We start from the raw sequence: 16,753 nt of genomic DNA on the forward strand, positions 1-16,753 counted from the left end.
CCCCACCCCTGAGACTGGGGTCGTCCGCAGCCCTGCTCAGGGCCCGTCCCGGGGGCTGTGGGGTGGGTGGCCCGCCGGAGCCTCTCACCTGCCTAGGTTTTCCTGGGTGATGACAGAGGGTGGGGGGCTGACGCTGTCCGTGCCCCCTGGGCAGAAGCTCTTGGTGATCCATGTGACCTTCAGCTCCACGACCTGCACCTGGGGCGGTGAGGGGACCAGGGCCGCGGTCAGGAGGCGCCAACTGCGCTCTCTCCAGCAGCTGCCCCGACCTCCAGGGCAGGAAGCCGTCTTCTTACGTTGCCCCGAGTGCAAACACCCCTGAGCAGGCTCCACCTGCCACTGCGGCCCCACCAGGGGTCCCTGCCACCTCCTCCCCACCAGTCAGGGCCCTGTGGACCTGCTACGCAGCACTCCCCAGCCTTGCTCAGCCTGGGTGGGCCGGTCTGGGGGGCATCTGATCTGCCTACTGGTCACTCCGTGACCACAGCCTGGGTTCCCCTTATCTGCAAAGCCCTTTCAGATAAGGGGGCCCGGAGGCCAGCGAGTGGGGCTTAGCTCTCAGAGCAGGCAAGGACGGGGTGGGCAGCAGCTCGGCGCCGGGGCGTGGAGGCCGAGGTCCCGGCCCCGGCTCCCGTCCGGCCCCCAGGCCCCACCTCTTCCACCACGACCCGGAACTTGCTCTTGGTGCTGAGCACAGGCTTGACCCCCGACAGCCACTGGACACTGGAGAAGATCTTGGCGGGGCCGATGAGCACTTGGCCCGGGTAGAAGCCGTAGGAGTCATCAAAGAAGAGACCCTGCGGGAGGTGGAGACAGAGGGTGGTCCTTGTGGGTGGTGCCCCCTTGACCCTCGACCCCCACCTGCCCCGTCACAGGTCTCCACGTTCCCCAAAACACGCCGAGGCCCCAGAGCAGCCCCTCTGCACCCTAAGGTGCGTGCTCGCCACCGGGAGCCTCGCCGCACACCTGTCTGACTCATTCCATTCTGACAGGCGCGCACACCCGTGTGCAGACGTGTCCGACACTACTGCTCTGGGTGCCAGCCGCACTGAAACGCCGCATATGTTCCAGGGCAACGGAAAGATTTTAAAAGATGAGGTCAAAGCTAACAAAAGGTAAAGGGAAGTTCTAACACTTTCTGCCCTCTTCTGGAAAGCCACCTCGCCGAGCAGCGGCGTTTAGCCTGGGCTGGCTCCGAGCTCTGTGCCCACAAGTCCTCACCCCCGCATGGCCCGAGGGCCAAGGGACATGCCCCCCACCCCACTCCCCCGCCCCCACGTACTGAGTCGCTGACGTGCGGGCAGACGTCGTACAGCTTGGCGCCGTCCTCCGTGTTCATGGAGCACCTGCAAAGCGAACGCGGGCTTGGTCTCCACTCGGCCCCGTGGCCGGGCCTCGGGGGTGCGGCAGCCAGGACCAGCTGTGGGGCCGCTCAGGTCCAGAAGGAGTCCCCAGAGGCCCCGGTGCGGCACACGCCCCGAAATGGCACAGCCCCTCCTGCACCCCCAGCCCAGCCTCTGACCCGGCAGCGACGACTCTCCCGACACAAACAAGAGCCTGACCCAGGGTCGGGCGCTTAGCACCGTTGAAACGTCCAAACGGAGCTCCAGCTCCCCACAGGTACCCCAAGTTGTAACGCTTTCCCCCCCGAACCAAGACAGCGCAGAGGCTGGAAACTGAGTGAGGGCATCACGCTCTGGCAATAAGAAGACCAGTCCGGGGTCAGGCCCCAAATGCCCACGGCACCATGCCAGGCCCAGGTGGAAGAAGCCTGTGACCACAGGCCCGTGAACCCCCCCCCCACCCCCCGCCCTCCGGCGGCGGCCCCGCGTACCTGGCGCCGTTGGACAGCTTCAGGATGATCTGGTTCTTCAGGTCGTACACCTTCCCCAGCCAGCAGTCGTAGGCTATGTAGTCGCCGTACATGAAGGGCTGCGGCCAGGACACGGGCGTGAGGGGCGGCGGGCGGCGGCCGAGTCCGGGGCGCCCCCCCGGCCCCCCCGGGCGGGGAGGAAGGGTCTCGACAGCCTGTTGCCCGGACTGGCTGTGCAGAACCACCTAAGCAACTGCTGCGGCAGGCTGCCCCCCAACCCCCCTCCCACCCAGTGTGGGGGAGCAGGTGGCGGCGCTGCCGGGGGGTGGCGGAGAGCCCGGTGCCATCCAAGGAGATGGGACCCTGGGGTGGGAGCAAGCATGGAGGTCGGTGACACGGACGAGGAGGTCAGGGGACGGAAGCAAATGAACAAACACGCTGAGGACCCCGGAGCCGAGCTTCTCACGGGCGCACGGGGGAGGGGAGGCGTGGTTGAGGCACCCGGGGGCTCCCGCTCGGGCTCACACTTCAGGGCACGCGTGGGGACAGTTTAGCTGGGTGTCTCTCCAAACTCTCTCTCACACACACACACGTCTGTCTGTCCTGACAGGGCCCGGCGCCACCGGCACCCGGGCCCACACCCACGCCTCGGTTTCTGAGCCTGGCGCCCTCCTCTGGGAGGAGCCGAGCGAGTGACCCGAGGGACCGGCGGGAGCCCGCTCCTCAAGACCAGGAGGGGGCGGGGGAGCCACGCAGCCGCCACCCAGCCACTGTGGAGCACCGGCCGGCGGGCTGGGGCCAGCCGTGTGACAGGCCGCTGACCTGGCCCCAGAACATCTCCCCACCAAACGGGACCATCTGCCCTGGGGCACAAGGTGACTTCATGGTGGGAGACGTGGAAGGTGCCACCGAGACCGGGGATCACAGTGAACGTGGCCCTGGAGCTGCCACTGGCCGCCGTGGGCCAGAGGAGGCCTCGGCCGCACTCCGGGCCGTCCCACCACGGGCGCGGGCCTGAGGCCGGAGGGGAGCTGGAGGGGAGCCGGCTGCAGACAGCTCCCCACTGCGGGCCGAGCGGTGGGCGTAGCGGGACTTGGACGGCGAGGCATGACTGGGGAGGTGGCCAGAAAAGAGGACACCAAGGAGCTGACCAGTAAACACAGAGTGTGTCCCTGAACGGAATTCTGGCTCAGAATGGGGAAAAGAATATCGGTGGGCCCCGGCTGGTGTGGCTCAGTGGACTGAGCGCCGGCCTGCGAACCAAAGGGTCGCTGGTTCGATTCCCAGTCAGGGCACATGCCTGGGTTGTGGGCCAGGTTCCCAGTAGGGGGCAGGCAACAGGCAACCACACACACACACATACACATTAATGTTTTTCTCCCTCTCTTTCTCCCTTCCTTCCCCTCTCTCTAAAAATAAATAAATAATCTTAAAAAAAAAAAAAAAAAAAAAAGAACATTGTTGGGACAATGGAATGGGGCCTGTGGATCAGACAGTGGCGCACCTATCCCCTAACTTGGGGGGGTGGTGGTTATGCAGGAGAATGTTCCTGATTGGGGGGAGACACTTTGTAGCATTTAGGGGCTGTTGGGCATCCTATCTGCAGCTTGTTCTCCAATACCTGAGGGAAAAGGGATTTGAGGGGAAAGGCCAAGGAGAGAGGAGGAGAGGCGGGGGAGGGGCCGGGTGACGGAGTGAATGAGTGTGATGCTGACTGCCAGCCGAGGAGGCTGGGGCTCAAGAACCTTTCTGTAAGTGTGAAGTCATCAAAACATGCGTGACTGAAAAGAAGCTTACCTAAACGAGAGAGAGAGAGAGAGAGAGAGAGAGAGAGAGGGAGGGAGGGGTGGGTGTGCTGGAGCAGGAAGCATCCTGGGGGGGGGCGGGAAGCATCCTGGGGGAGGTAGCCTGGGGCGGGGGGAGAAGCAGCCTGGGGAGGGGAAGCAACCTGGGGGGGAGGGGAAGCACCCCTGCAGGGGTGCAGGGGTAGAGCCCCAAGGGCGGGCCTGGCCTCCTGTCTCCAAGGCAGGGCCCCAGGGAGCCCCAGGGAGCAGGAGGAACCTGAGCTCGGCCTCTGACCCCAGAGGGCGGCACCCACGTCCCACCCACAGACCCGAAGCATGGGGGGCGCTCGGGGGCGGGGCACGGCGGCGGGGCTCACCCAGATGTGCTGCAGGTCCTTGCTGTTGACGGGGTAGACGATGCAGTTGGTGCCGACGAGCTTGACGGCGCAGTCGATGCTGACGTCGATCACGGTGCCGCACTGGCTGTCCTGGGGGTGGGGGACACCCAGGCCTGAGCGGGCCCCCGGGGCCGCCACTGTGGGAGACCCGGCCTGGCCCCCCCCCCCGCCCCCTGGAGCCCCCAGTGGGGCCTGGGACGCAGGACTCACAGTGGATCGCATGTGCCGGACCACGTCCCGGGGCACCACGGAGCGGTCCTCCAGTTTCAGCTGGACAAGAAAACACGGGCGTGAGAGACTGGCCTCTGGCGTGGCCGCGGGGCGTACGCACCCGTCCCAGCCTCCCGGGGGCGGTGGCCCCCGGAGCACGTGCACAGACCCTAAGCGTCGAGGTGGGTTTTCACGAGCACACACCCTCTCACGGCAGCCAGAGCGAGAGACCAGAGCTCCAGGCTCCGGCTCCCCCACCGAAAGCACACACCAGGCCACAGGGAGCAGGCGCAGGCCCGCAGGCTGAGTCCGGCCCTGGCCCTCCACCTTGTTTCTGCCGGGCGGCAGCGGCCAGCTCCTCGCCCCTAGTTAAGGAGCAGTTATACATTTACACAGTCCTAAAACCACGCTCGGCCCTTTGAAGGCAACCTCAAGGCTGACGCGGCCCCCGGTGAAAATGAGTTTTTTTGACACCCCTGCCATAGGCTAACGGGGGTCATTTTGACCCAACGGTGGCTACATGACAGGTCACGTAAAACATCATTAACACTAAAGATTTAAGAGCCTGTTCTACAGAAAGCGACACACTTTGTTGGGAGTGAAATCCTTTTTCTCCTCTGTGCCAGTCAGTGCCTGCCCCCCGGCCCGGGGCCGTGGGCCGAGGGGACAGTGGGGCGGAGGAGGGGCGTGGCACCAGGCTGTGTGGGTCACTCAGCCAGCTATCGCCCGATGCCACCTTCCAATCCGGGCTATCAGCCCCGCCAGCCGCAGCCCGCCCCTTCCTTATCTGCCGAGCCGCGGAGCCCTGCAGGCGGCTGAGTAACCCGGGTCGGCTGAGTAACCCGGGTCGGCCAGCTCTGGGAGCCCGGCCAGCTGCACGGCGAGCACCTGACCGCCCTCCCCAAACACCCCACAGCGGCCGCCCTGCTCCAAAAGGACAGCTGGGGCCTCAGGAAGGCGGCCCCCTCCCTCTGCCGCACACTGGAACCCCCTCCCACAGCTCAGGGGGGACACGTCCCCCTGCCAGGTCAGCCGGTCCGCTCTGCTGGCTCCCCCAGCCCGGGGCCCTTCCCCTGAAGTTCCCCATCGAGTGGTGGACGGGCGCCTGCAAGCCCTCAAACCACAGGGTGGACGGGCTGTTCCCTCCAACAACATTCTCTCCAGTCCCCGGCCCTGGGGCATGGAAAGGTGACCTCCAGAGCAGGAGACCCGGGACACTGGCCCAAGGTCACTGACATTTAGGCAGTGACGACTGAAGCCAGCTCCACCAGAACTAGACTGGGGCTTACGAAACATGAAGGGGGAGCAGCGGCCCAGCGCCCCAACAAGCAGCCAGACTTTCCTACGGGAACATAAGCCCGTGACCCGGATGGGACCGAGCCCGGGCGTTAGGCACGGGGATCCTCGAGCCAGGCACACGGATGCGCCAGCTCCGAAATCTCAGGCCGACTGCGCACGCCCGAGGGCGTACAAGGTGACGGTGGCCATCTCGGAGCGGGGGAGGGGACTAACAAGGCGGCGTGGGGCGCAGGGTACGGGCTCGGCGAGCGCTGGCTGTGACGGCTCTGCCGGACACCACAGCCCCGGTGGCGGGGGCTCTCTGAGTCCTAGGCCCTGAGCTCAGGGATCCCAGGAGGCCGTGCAGGGCCCTGGGGCTCCTGCAGAGGCCAAGGTGGTGGCCCAACGGTGGCACTTTTCTGATGCAAAGAACAGCCCCTCCCCCCAGAACTCCCGGGGGGCCCGAGTCTCTGGTCTGGGACATGGTGTCTTCAGCGCCCCCCACCCCCAGCCTCAGGCCTCTCCCGTCTCCGACTCGGGTCTCTGCGACCTGCCCCAGACACCAGAAGGTGCGGCCCCAGGACATTCAAGGAGGGAGACGGTGCTGTGTGGGGTGGGGGGTGGGGGGGTCATTGTTGGTGTGAGCTGCGGCAGCCGGCAAAGGGACCCCTGAGAAGGCACCCCCGTGGAGCCTGCGGACCACGTCCCTGCCTCGGCGGCTGTGCGGGTCTCCGGGACAGCTCGCGGGACAGCAGCCTTGGCACAGGCCCTCACTCGGTGCGCACTCTGTGGGACACGGCTCCCCAGGCGCGGGGGGAACGGAGGCTCCTGCTGGGGCCGAAGCAGCAGCACCACCAGCAGCACCACCGGCACCGACTACAGCTCCCGGGGGGGTGGGGGAGAGCCGGCCCTGGAATCCCGCAGTCAGCTCCAGCCGCCCGGCCCCGGAGCTGCAGAGAGGGGACGGAGGAGAGCCTGTCTCGGGCAGGCCCTCACATTCCATTCTAAAGGACGGCGACTCTCCTGGTTGTGAAAGCAGGAATGCTCTGTTCCCTTCTGGGGCCCGGGGAAGGCTGCTGCTGCGGCCCGGCTGCTGCCGCGCCAGCAGGGCCCCGGCGCCCGCGGAGGGCCCAGGTGGGAGGAGCCCTCCTCCCCTTGTCCCACCCCCCACCCGTAAAAGTTCAAGCCGGCGGGTACCCAGATCCCAAGCACCGGACGCCCCAGAGGCTAACACTAGAGGGCGCTGTGCCTGCTCTGGGAAACCGCCGCTTCCAGAGCACAGCCGCCCCGGACGGGTTCACGTGCTTTGTGGGGGGTGGCAGGTGCAGCCTGAATGTAGTTTCAAGCACAGTGCTACCAGGGTGGGACCTGAGAGGGGACAGATCTCAACCGTCATCCCTGAATTCCTGAGCCTCCGATGTGGTGAGCCATTAGCATTTGAGTGAGAGCTGTAGCCACCAGAAGTTTCTGAGCATTAAAAAAAAAGGAAAAAGAAAGAAAGGTAACACCAAAACGGGCACGTGTCTCCGAGCGAGGGGGCTAAAGTGAGCCCGCGTTACTTTGGACCCTTGTGATGCATCTGCTGGAGCCAGGAACCGAACCCTGGGCCCCCACGGCCTCCTCCGGGAGCAGGAGCACCGGACACGCCCACCCCCGTGGCGAGGGGTCCCGGCACCTGCTTTCCAGACAGCTCACGCACCTGGGCGACGACGGCTGGGACCCGAGCTCCTGCTCTCGCACGGCCCCCTCCTGGCGGGTGGGGGAGGGGACAGCAGGCAGACTGGGTCTGGCTGGGCTAAGTGCCCCGCAGAAAGCAATGCAGGGCGGGCACGCGAGAGGGAGAGACTGCCGCGGGAGGGGAGCGCGAAAGACTCACGTTAGAGGGGCCACCCCAAAGGGCAGGGACCGGATGCCCGGAGGGCTGCGCAGGGTGAGCGCAGAGGGAGCGGGAGGGGCCGGGCCAGTGGTCCGGGCCTTAGGTCCCCTCCTGCGCAAGGCCAGGCCACTGCAGGGCTCCGAGCAGAGGGCCTGCCTGGCCCTCATGGTACAGGGACCGCGTGCTGCCGGGCAGAGGCCACGCTGGGAGACCGGTCAGCCCAGCGCTTGGCTCTCCAACGGGGGCGGTCCCACCCCCCAGAGGGCACTTCTGATGGACACCACTGGGGCGAGGGGCTTCTGGTATGTAGCGGGCGATAGCCTGGGGCGTTGCTAAAGGTCAGACAGTGCATTGCCCCGCCCCCCAGCACAGCGTCGCAGGAGCAGAGGCCAGGCGGTCCAGGGGCTGCTGGGGGTAGGGCTGCGGAGGAAGGGAGGAAACACCAGGAGGGAAGAGCTGGCGAGGTGCTTCGGGCCAAAAAGCAACGCGATGGCGAAGGAGACGGCAACGTGGCAGGGAGTCCCCCAGCTCTGCCCGGCCCGGAGGACTCCCTCTCCAGCACAACATAGCAGGAGCCAAGCCGGGCCCACAGCTCCTGGTCTAGACCTGCACTCGTGACCTTCCTCTGCCCTGACCCGGAAGAAGCCAAACTCACCGCCCGAGACTGTTCCAGGGGTGGAGAGGGCACAGAGACTGATCCACAGGTCGAAACGGAGGAAACAACACAAGAGGCCAACTCCAAGTGGGTCTGAATGCCACGTCCTGCAGGACTGGGGGCCCTGAGGGCTGGCCCGCTCTGTGCAGGAGGCCAAGCAGGTGCCCTGGGGACAGAAGGCAGCCTCGGGCCTGGTCGCTGGCACCCACGTTGCACCCCTCCATTCTGAGCGGGCTCTATGCTTCCCTGCCCAGGGCTCTGGCGGTTACATCAGGGAGAACGACACCTCTCCTCTGCCATCCGAAGCTGGTCTGGAGCCGCAACGCCAGCAAACACGGAGAGACCCAGGACCTGTCTGCCTGCCCGCACTCGGACACCACGGGGCAGGGGCATGGGGAGCGGCAGCAAAGGGCCCCGCTTCCAGCTTTGCCCTGAGCCCGGTTTCCAGCTCCGTCTGGACCGGGGGCTGTGACAGGTCGGTGGCTCCCGAGCTGCCAGGGAAGGGCTTTCCCAGAGCAGCTGACCACACACGGCTGTGCCCGCGACACACGGCAATCTGCAAGCTGCCCACCCGAGGACAGCAGAGCTCGTCGTCACACCACCGATGGCCAGGGGCTCCCCACGCTCGGGGGACACGGCTGGGCGGTGTGCACGAACAGACACGTGTCGGTGCCCTGACCAGGGAATTCTGTCAGTTGTGCGCTCTGCTACGCCAAAGGCCGAGGCCAATCAGCTCACCGGTCCGTGCCTTCCACAAGTCCAGAAAGAGGCAGGGAGAGAAGCATGCAGGAATGCACCTTGGCTATAAAATACTCACTTAGAGCATAAAATACCTGAAAACACACAGAAAATGCACGTTGAGCTGAGGGGCAGGGGTGTGGGGGGGACTGGGTTCCTGGTCAGCAGGTGGGGAGGTGGGAAGGGCCCGGTGGTGCAGGACTGCCTCACAGACGCGAGTGGTAGCAACAGGACGCCCGCCCCCCCCCCCCCCCGGCCACTTCAGGGGAGACCTGGCCAAGCGGCTGTGCTCTCAACCCCCAGGGCCAGCCCAGGGCCTGGGCCCAGCAGCCCCTCCCTCTGACCGCATGCTGCAGCCCAGCAGCCAGCAAGGCAGTGCCACTGCCTGGAAGCGGCAGTGGCCGGCTTCCTGGAACGGCCGGGAGGCACAGCCTGCCCGAGGGGACAGACAGGGGACTGAGCCCAGCTGCCCGCTAAGAGCGGGGCGGGCGCAGAGCTGCACCCGGCAGCAGGCCAGCCGGAGCTGGGCGGCAGAGCCAGGTCTCTGCAGACACTGCGGTGCGGGGGTGTGGCTCCCGGTGGGTGCGTGCCGGCGGCCAGAGCTGGCGCAGAGAAAAGCTCAGCTCCGCACCCTCGTCTTGGCAACCTGGCCTAAGAAGGGCCAAACAGCCCGGCAGGGACTGCTGGGTCTGACAGGAGGGAACAGACGTGATGCTTTAGAAGGCCCCTCCTCCCTCGAGAAGCGAGACTGCACCATGGAGGAGTGGGCAGCACGGCCTCACGGCCTGGTCTGGCGGCCGAGCTGCTGTGCCCGAGAGTCAGCGGGGAGCGGCCCGACCAGCCGGGGGCAGGGAGAGCGCGTGGCCTCCCGCTGCCCTCCAGACCCGCCCGTCTGAGGTTGTGCTGCTCACAGAACGAGGCACGGTGGTGATCCCGTGGGCAGAGCTCCGCCGAGGTCCGTCTCCTGCGGGGAGGAGCTCTGCCCACTCTGCCCCTTGCAAGGCTTTTCATCCCAACCTGCTGGAGGAGTCTCTGGACAAAGCCAGAAATCTACTCTTTAATTTTCCCCGGCAAATCCGGTCGTTAGCCTGGTTAAAACTGTTCTACTTCAACTAGTTTACCTTCTAGAACACAACAACACTCCAGCTACTTAGGGGTATTTGCTTTTTAATGTTAGGACATTTTAAAGACTTAATTCTGGGGCTCAAGATGCAAAAGCAAAGCAGATTAAAATAACTGACAAAGGCGCCCTCACTGGGACCCGCCCCTCACATCCCTGACGCGCTCCGTGGTCCATCCTTGAACAGGAGCACACAGCCACCAGGCCCCCCAAATGGCGGGGCCCCAACTGTGACCCGCCTCTGCCCCCTCGGTCCAGCCCCCAGGTGAGGCCGATTCCCAGACAGACGCCAAGAACACAGCCCCAGGCCCCGGGACAGCTCTCAGCACCCGCCATGGAGGAGATTCCGCCAGCCGCACTCACAGGCGCCTGGGGCCCAGGTGCGCGTGCCGCCCTGGAGACTTCCCGGCAGAAGGCAGCCCCGGGCCCATGCTGTGACCGCGAGAACCTGATTTGTAGAGCAGGGTCGCTGGATGGGAACACTGGTGCCTGACACCTGGCTCTCCCGGCACCCCGGAGCTCCAGGTGTGCGGAGGACCGCCCTGGCAGGAAGGGTGCGTGTCACTGCCCCCTCCCCACCCTGCAGACCGCCTCTCCGGGGCCTCCCCTCTCTTCACCTCCCCCTCTGCAGACCCGCAGAAAAATGACACGGTCTCAAAATGACGTCACCTTCAGTCAGCAAAGCGCGGAGGCCTCCCCCCTCCCCTCCCCCAGGGCAGCTCCCACGCCCAGTCTCACCTCCGCGGCGCGCCTGCGGCTCCCTCGGCCCTCGCGCCCATCCCCGAGATCCATCACAGCCACGCTCGCTGCACGGGGCGCCCTGCCTTCTGAGGCAGAGTCAGAAGGAGAGGGACTCACTCAGCACTGCTATTTTTAAAGATGCAAATGCGGTAGTGAAGGCTGTAAAAATAACACACCAGAGCCCTGACCCGAGGCCCCGTCCTCCAGGGCCAGGCTCTCGGTGAACCAGGGGTGGAGCAAGGAGCTGCCCTTCCTGTGGGTTTTGCTTTTCCCAGGCCTGCGAGCTCAGGGTGGAGAAGGCTGTGTGGGACCCCCCCCACCCCAACACACCGCTGAGCCACCTTGAGGGCAGGCAGGCAAGCAGGCAAGGGGACACCACCCTCCGCCCTGGAATGGCCATGTCAGAACAGTGCTGGGTCCCCGCTTTCCCCGGTTCCAAAACTGCACGTTGATGAGACTGGCTGGGGCCGGCACTGCCGAGGTCTCCTCTTCCCAGGAAAGCAGGGGCTCGGTGACGGCCCGGGAAACCAAGGCGGCGGCGACACAAGGCCAGAAGGCCGGTAACAAGCCAGGGTCTTGAATCACCAGTGATGACTCTGACAGCCCCCCAGACAGGCCCCACCCCCTCGATGTCACCGCCACAGAGCCCACGGACAGGCCGATGCCACGGGGTCAGGGGTCAGGCCTGCCGGGGGTCAGGGTTCCCCGGTGCCCACCCCGACGGCGATGACGTCTTCCTTCCCTCAGCACCTGTGTCATGAGATTCAGGTCAGGACGGGACCAGGTAGCCCGCCTCCTGAGCAAAGATTTCAAGCAAAATTAAACCCATGTGGCAGGCCGTCTCTGGACGGAGCTTGTGCTGACGGGCTGGGCTGGAGAGTGGGGAGGACGCCCCACCAGCCCGTGGGGGGGGGGGCTCCGCCCGCGGACGAGAGTAAGTCTACCAAGACACGACCTGCCTGGGGAGGAGAGGGGGCCGGTCTCTCGGAGGAGGAGGGCCGGGAGCCTGCTCCTCAGTGGGCTCTCACGGGGCTCGGTGCGCACAGGAGCACAGGGGAAGCTCATCGGTCAGGGTCGGGCAGTGAGGCTCAGACGACAGACAACGTCCAGAGAACCACGAGGGCCTGTTCTGAGTCAGGGTCAGGGAGCTGAAGGGCCATGAGACTCTGGGAAACACACTCATTTCGTGCTCGGACCCTTATCAGAACACTGAGGACATTCTTAGCAAAGCAGGCTTCCCAGGATTCTGTGCATTCTTCCTTAGGCCTGATCGCCCCAGGGAACCTGCCCTTTCCTGCCCAGGGCTGCACTGCCCTCCGTCATTGTTTCAGGCTTACGTCAGGCGGAGGAAGTAAGGCAGCCAAGAGATTAGGAGACTTCTCGCAGACAGAATGAGGACTCAGGCTACGTCAAAGCTGAGGGGGTGAGGGTCCATCACCCCCTTTTTCTATAGCCCCCCAAGTCCTTCCCTGAGGGCCCCCTTTTGACCGTGCCTGTCTTAGGTTGTCTCTCCCTTGAGGAATCTTACCCGTCACTGCCTAACCAGTGATCTGCCTGGGACCAAGCAGGGTGAGGTGAAAGGGGGCAGAGGTGGCGCCCCTACCAGGGAGATAAGCTTTGTCTCCTCAGTGGCTTAGGGTCCCAAGGTCTCTCACTCAGCCTCAGCCATGGTGGGGGTTACAGCTCCTGAAACCAGGCGGGGCGGCTCCCAACACCCATGGAAACAGAGGGGAGGAGGTAATCCCCACAAACACCTACTGGGGCTACAGGTTCATCTCCAGGAGGCCCTCTGGGGTGTGTCCAGCAGGAAACGGGACCCACCCCGGCCACGACAGAGCCCCACCGCTGCACCCAACGGCAGGAAAACACTGCAAAACGAAGTCGCCGTCTGCCATCGGCTGGTGGCTGATGCGACACCGTCTGCTCCCCCTCCAGAGAAAGACGCACCAGCGTCACCCTCACCCAGGCCACCAGCGCACGGGGCACGGCTTGTGCAGCTGTACTGTGTCCCTCCAAAAGCGGCAGTGACAAGCGCCACCAGGGTGCGTTAACGTGTGACCGCGGATGCATCCAGGTGTCATGCCCCTGACGGGGAAGGACTGGCCACCCTCCGGGATGCACTCCGCCTCTGATGACACAAACATCTCAGCTCTCCTCTCTCTCCTTTCGGGCCTGGCTCTATCTCCCTTAACCCGTGGGTCCCGGGTGTGGGCCACCTGCATGCTACACCGAAGGCCTGAGAACCAGCGGGCGGCACCAGGCTGGCACCTGCCGCAGGTTGTGCCCAGACCTTCTCAGGGACCACGCCCCGAATGGTGATGCTTCAGGGGCTCTGCTACGGCCCTTCCTTCGAGGGCCCACCGAGCCACCAGAGGGCGCAGGCAGGCCCGCGGCGACGGTCGGTGGTCTCAGCACCGGGATACGTGCGGCACTCGGAGAGCGACCACAAGTGTTCGCTCCCTTGCCCTCTCACACTCCCCCGCCTCCTCGGCACTCCTCCAAGATTCCTTCAGAGTCTGCCCCCTCGTCAGCAGTCAGCTGTCCCGAAGCAGGTGACGGACAGAAGCTGTAAGTGGACACAGGACACGGTGTGGCTGAGGGCATCTGACCTTCTCCTGGCCTTTCCCAGGCCTGAGGCTCCGGTCCTGTCTCTGGTCTGCCATGCGCAGGGCAGGGATGCAGTCTGCCCTGGAGAAAACCTGAGCTTTTTTTTTTTTAAAGGTTTTATTTGTTTTCAGAGAGGGGGAAGGAAGGGAGAGACACATCGATTGGCTGCCTGAAACACCCATCAAGAACGCCCCCAACGCCGGTCCTGGCCCGCAGCCCAGGTCTGTGCCTGCCTGGGAACTGAACCGGCGACCTTTCGGTTTGCGGAACAACGCCCGGCCCACTGAGCGGCACCAGCCGGGGGAAAGGTCTGGGCTCGGACCCTACTATACGCTGCTCACTTGATCCGCTGCTGACCACCCACCCGTCCAGTCGCTGCACAAACCAGACACCTACGAGGAAGGCAGACGCTAAGGACACATCAGGGGACAGGCCGAGCCTGCGCAGAGCAGAGGGGAGGGAGAGGACAGGCAGGCCGACAGGCAGCTACGTGCTGACGAGCATGCGCGTTGGCGTGCACACGTGCGCCAGGCTGGGGGCGGTGGGAGCCGCCTCGGACCAATCGCGGCTCCCCACCCGCCCCAGAGAGCCGCACCCCAGTCTGTGCGCAGGCGCGTCCTCCGCGGAAAGGCCGTCTCCGACCGCCCATCCGGAATCTCCCGGCCTCCTTCCCCGCCCCCCTTCTATCTTCCTCCGTAGGACTCGCCGCCCCCCGTTTCTGTGACGTCTGTCTGTGCGCGAAGCCCGCCGGGGCGGGTGGCCGCCGCGAGGATGCCGAGCGAGTCCACGTGCCCGGGACTGTGAATTAGAGTAGGGGCGGCGGGGCAGAGGGGAGAACCCCGGGCTGGGCCCCACCCTCCAGAGTGGTCTGCCCAGCACGACAGACCCACGGGGAACGGGCACCCCGCTGTCCCTCCGGGATCGTCCCTGCGCTGTCCTGCAGGGACGCCGCGAGCTGCCTCTGGCTACGGAGCCCCCCAGAGTGCGACCCACGCTGAAGGGGGCGTGCGGAGCCCGGACAGGGCTCCAGAGGCTGAGGGTGAGGCGGGAACGACCGTGTTCACGTTCTCTGAACCTGTGACGGGCCGAAATGATACCATGGGTCTATGCTGCGTCAGTGAAACGGACTAACATGAACCTCACCGGTCCCGTTTTACTTTTTTTTTTTTTTAACGTAGCCACTAAAAAAAAAATTCTTAAATTACATGTGGCTCATACCGTATTTCTATGGAACGGTGTTGGTTTAAACCTGTAAATCTAAAAACAACAACAATAAAACAATAAATCAAAGAGCACCAAAGGTTTAATAACACAGAGTAACAGTCCCTGTCTTACTCCCTCCAGAGCGCGCCCTCGAGGCGGGCAGCCGCTCTCTAATGTCTCAGTAGCCCGGACATTTCCCCCCTGACGCCGTAAACACTGCGCTCTCACCTCGAATCCCCGATCAGGGCAGACGCTACTCTCTACCGCCCTGCGGCCTCCCGCCCGCCCCCGACCTCGAGCGCACCCTTCGACACTCTCCCGCTGAGACCGGAGCCACAGAAAGGCCTTGTCTCGGGGCGGGCACGGCTCCCACCGGAGCCCAGCGGCGCTGTGACCGCACGCGCCCCGTGCGTACAGCGAGAGCCCGGTCCAGTGCGGTCCAAGGACCCGAACGTTCCCAGGGCTCTCCTCCTGCAGACCGCCGCCCCCCCCCGCCCTCTCCAACGTGCACGCTCCTGTGCGGCCTGCCCCGTGGATGGTGGGTTCCGGGGGCCCCAGAAAACTCCCCAGTCCCGGAGAAGCCCCCCTCCCACCGGCTCTGGTTCAAGGGCCAGGGGAAGGCGGTTTTTGTAGTCCCCGCGCGCCTGGAAAGAATCGCTTGTCGGGCAACTGGGCCGGATACGGAGTCCCCTCCGAGCGCCCGGGGCTCCCGGGCAGCCCCAGGCTGACCGACACCGCGTGGACTCAGTCCGAGTATCTTCAGAGCCTTCTGCCGACCATACTTTCCCCTTGTTCTCTTCTTCCTCGAACGACGACCTCGGCTCCATAACTCCGCACACCTCCTTCCCCTCGACTGGTTTGAAAGCTTCCAACCCTTTTCCTGCTCTCTTAGTGATTCCCTGTAAACTTCTAACACGTCCACCTGACTCAGACTCCAAAGCACATCAAGACCCGTCTTCCCCACGCCTGACAGCGCAACCCTGTTAGAATGCGCTCAGTCACCCTGCCTCTCACGCCCACACTCTGCCTGTCAGTATTTTTGTTGTTAATTCTCATCAAGCGAGTAGCGGCCACGGTTTCACGAGCCGATGCTTCTTCGGAGCTCCCACACGGTTCCGACGCCGTGTGGCCCGCTCCTGCTCCTGCCCCGCCCTCCCCTTTCTCCCGGGCCTGGCGTCCTTCCTTCCTCTGGAAGCACGTTTCTGCAGCTTCCTGTGGGTCTATAATTATTTCCATCACTTTATATATTTCCTAACCTCTCCTATTATCTGAAGTTTTTAAATGCTGGAAATCCTTTTTGTTGTGACAGCTGGCTGACTCTTGCTTATCATTTCCGCGTGCCTAGCAGTTTCCCGGCGAGAGCTCGTCATCTGGGGCGATCTCGGGGATCCCAGGGAGAGGGCCGCTCTGCAAGCCTGGCTGCGCCTGCTGCAGGGAGTCCGGACTTGAGTGGGAATTGTGGGTGTGACAGGAGACCCCGCCCCTGCACCTCAGCCAGTGGGGCACTGAACCCTCCCTTGCCCCTCTGGCCCCACCGAGGAGGAAAGAGCCCTTTGAGGGGGTTTGTACTTCAATTCCATACTTGACACGTTCATGCACACCCAAACCTCTATTGTTTTGGGGCCCAATAAACACCCCCCCGGGCTGCCACACCATTAGGCCTGTTCTGCTCCGGCTTTAAATCCCTGGGGTTTTGCTTCTCACTACAGAGATCAAGGCAGCCATACAGAGCCTTGATCCGGGTCACTCTGCAGCCCCGAGTGGCCGCTGTAGCAGCGGTCCGCACGCGCTCAGTCCCCCCACCCCCACGTCAGACTGCAAACCCACCCACCGCCTCCTGGCTTCCCGTGAGGCTGGAAAGTCCCAGCACCTGCGCCCCGATGGCTTTGTGCGCAACCCGGTTCCCTCTTTGGCAGCGCCATCCCCGGTGTTCTGGAACTATGCATGCCACGCGCCGGTCAGGGCTTTCCCGGGCACCGTCCTGGGGCCCTGTGACCATCGGTTCTGGAAACATCTTGGGTTTCTGTGACACACTTCTGTTCTCCATTCCCCCACCCTCTCTCTCTCTCTAGAGATTGCCTAGACTTTTAGATGCTTTTATCCTCTGTCCTCGGGGTCTTTGTCAACGCTCCCCCCCCCCCAGTATTACGTTACTTTCCAAGAATCCTTTCTTATTCTCATTTCTAGAGCACCCTGTTTCATTTCACTGACAGAATATCAGCTCTTGTTTCCCCGAGGACACCCCCCTGCGTTTGGAAGGTTTCTTCTGCTGTCAGTGCCGGTGTAGTTTCCCCGGATGCGCCTCTCCCTCTGCTCGTCCCAGCCTCCAC

The 16,753-nt window shown here is 64.2% G+C and overlaps 1 protein-coding gene across 1 annotated transcript in view; it reads right to left on the reverse strand.

The window, feature by feature from the left end:
• UBE2O (ubiquitin conjugating enzyme E2 O) overlaps window positions 1-16,753 on the reverse strand; it is a 38,311-nt gene that overhangs the window by 8,390 nt on the left and 13,168 nt on the right. The window contains exons 2-7 of the mRNA XM_028520390.2: window positions 4,206-4,265; window positions 3,975-4,085; window positions 1,835-1,932; window positions 1,283-1,346; window positions 654-797; window positions 89-198 (exon numbers count right to left, since the gene is read on the reverse strand). Coding sequence (XP_028376191.1) covers window positions 89-198; window positions 654-797; window positions 1,283-1,346; window positions 1,835-1,932; window positions 3,975-4,085; window positions 4,206-4,265 — 587 coding nt within the window. The remainder of the gene's footprint in view (window positions 1-88; window positions 199-653; window positions 798-1,282; window positions 1,347-1,834; window positions 1,933-3,974; window positions 4,086-4,205; window positions 4,266-16,753) is intronic.

This window comes from Phyllostomus discolor, chromosome 8 (assembly GCF_004126475.2).
Source record: "Phyllostomus discolor isolate MPI-MPIP mPhyDis1 chromosome 8, mPhyDis1.pri.v3, whole genome shotgun sequence".
Lineage (NCBI taxonomy): Eukaryota > Metazoa > Chordata > Mammalia > Chiroptera > Phyllostomidae > Phyllostomus > Phyllostomus discolor.